This window comes from Otolemur garnettii, unplaced genomic scaffold (assembly GCF_000181295.1).
Source record: "Otolemur garnettii isolate 467f Iridium unplaced genomic scaffold, OtoGar3 scaffold00141, whole genome shotgun sequence".
NCBI classification, from domain to species: Eukaryota; Metazoa; Chordata; class Mammalia; order Primates; family Galagidae; genus Otolemur; species Otolemur garnettii.
Window position 1 is genome coordinate 4,247,096 of NW_003852536.1, and position 1,784 is coordinate 4,248,879.

Here is a 1,784-nt window from a genome sequence, read left to right on the forward strand (position 1 = left end):
ACCATAACTACTGTGCTATGGGCACCAGGCCTCTATTTGGTTTCTTGATCCATTCTTTGAACCATTCTAATCATTGGAAGTCAAGGTCATAGCTTTAATACTGAAAATGAAGATCTGGTCTTATAGTTTACAATGCCTGATAATTTCACCATAGCTCCATAGGTTAACAAGTATAAGAGAATGACTGCTATTTGTATTCCAAAGTATTTGCCATACACTGGGCTAAAGTAAATGAGATAGGAAGGAACAATTTTAAAATATGAGAGCATATTATAAAATTACTAAACACACATGGTTTAACAACTAAGTTCACAACTCATCCTAGAAAAAGTGCTAAACACTTTATTGCTAAATATCAGTATGATCACCTTCAATGTACTCCCCTTGGTCATCTGGTGACCATAGTAATATTCAGTAGTGAGGTATGTAGTACTTTTTCTAGGATGAGTTCACATACTTATTTGTCTGACTTTGTAGCAATGGACTATTGGAAAATCAAGCAGTCAGAAATGGCACAGTCCAGAGTATCATCTGACAAGCTCCTGTAGAACATTAGTCTCTCAATCATATGACAGTACCAATTGTCAATGCACTACTACAAACCTGAAGGCAAATAACAGCAAATTTTTATTCAAAGTATAATTAAAGTAGGCTTTTATTTAGGTTTAAAATTTTTTTTTTTTTTAAGAGAGAATCTCATTCTGTTACCCTTAGTAGAGTGCCATGGCCTGATAGCTCACAGCAACCTCAAACTCTTGGGGTCAAGAGATCCTTGTGCCTCCACCTCCCGAGTAGCTGGGACTATAGCAACCACCACAATGCCCAGCTATTTTTAGAGATGAGGGCTTCCTCCAGCTTAGGCTGGTCTCCAACTCCTGAGCTCAGGCAATTTCCCCCCCTTGGCCCCCCAGAGTGCTAAGAATACAGATGTGAGCCACCCAAGTTTAAATTCTTAATGAGAAACTTACCTTGCAGAACTTAACTTCTGCCTCTAAATGATGAATATATTGAGACTGATCATTAATAATAGGAACAAGGTTGTGCACGGTAGGCATACTGGTTTCATCATGTTCTGATGACCCCTAAGGGAAAATCCAAATTAAACATGCTTTGGTTTAGCAAAGAATCAAGAGGTACCTTCTTCATATTCAATTTAACACTGATGTGGTATAAACATAGAATAGATCACAATATAGCTAATAAAGTATTTATTTCTCTACCATATAAATTCTACAAACATACAAAATTTAGGGATGTGAGTATCGTTTTTTAAAGATGGACAGTGAAAAAAAGCACACAGCAAATGGGATAATGCTGGAGTGGTATTAGTGAGATTGAACAGCCTATTTAAACTATTTGCAAATACAACATTCCATTCAGTAATGCTCAGATACAAGGAGCAACACTCTCTAAGATACTGCCATGGAGGAAGAATGCTAGCAAAACTGTATATAAATCAGCACATTGTACTCCATACACAGTTATGATTTAATAAAAAATTTAGTTTTTGAAAAGCTGAAAAGTCTGAGCATTTAACAGATAGAGCAACTTCATCTAATAAACTTAAAAACATTCCACCCACTGCATGATTAAGAACATTTCGGAAACCAGATGGCAACAATAAATTCATTAAATGATGAAATGTCTTATTAAAATTACAATCTGTATCTGTAAATATTGAATATGGACATGAAATACATTTTTCTAAAGTGAAAATCAAGCATAAAAGTATATGTTGTGCTGGAATAAAGTATTAATATGAGGGTACCATCACTGCATTTAAT

At 35.2% G+C, this 1,784-nt stretch overlaps 1 protein-coding gene across 3 annotated transcripts in view; it reads right to left on the bottom strand.

Annotated features, from left to right (window-relative positions):
* Positions 1-1,784, bottom strand: part of SDCCAG8 (serologically defined colon cancer antigen 8) — a 227,402-nt gene that overhangs the window by 213,061 nt on the left and 12,557 nt on the right. For all 3 annotated transcript variants that reach the window (XM_023518537.1, XM_003798811.3, XM_023518538.1), the window contains exon 4: positions 969-1,082. In XM_023518537.1, coding sequence (XP_023374305.1) covers positions 969-1,082 — 114 coding nt within the window. The remainder of the gene's footprint in view (positions 1-968; positions 1,083-1,784) is intronic.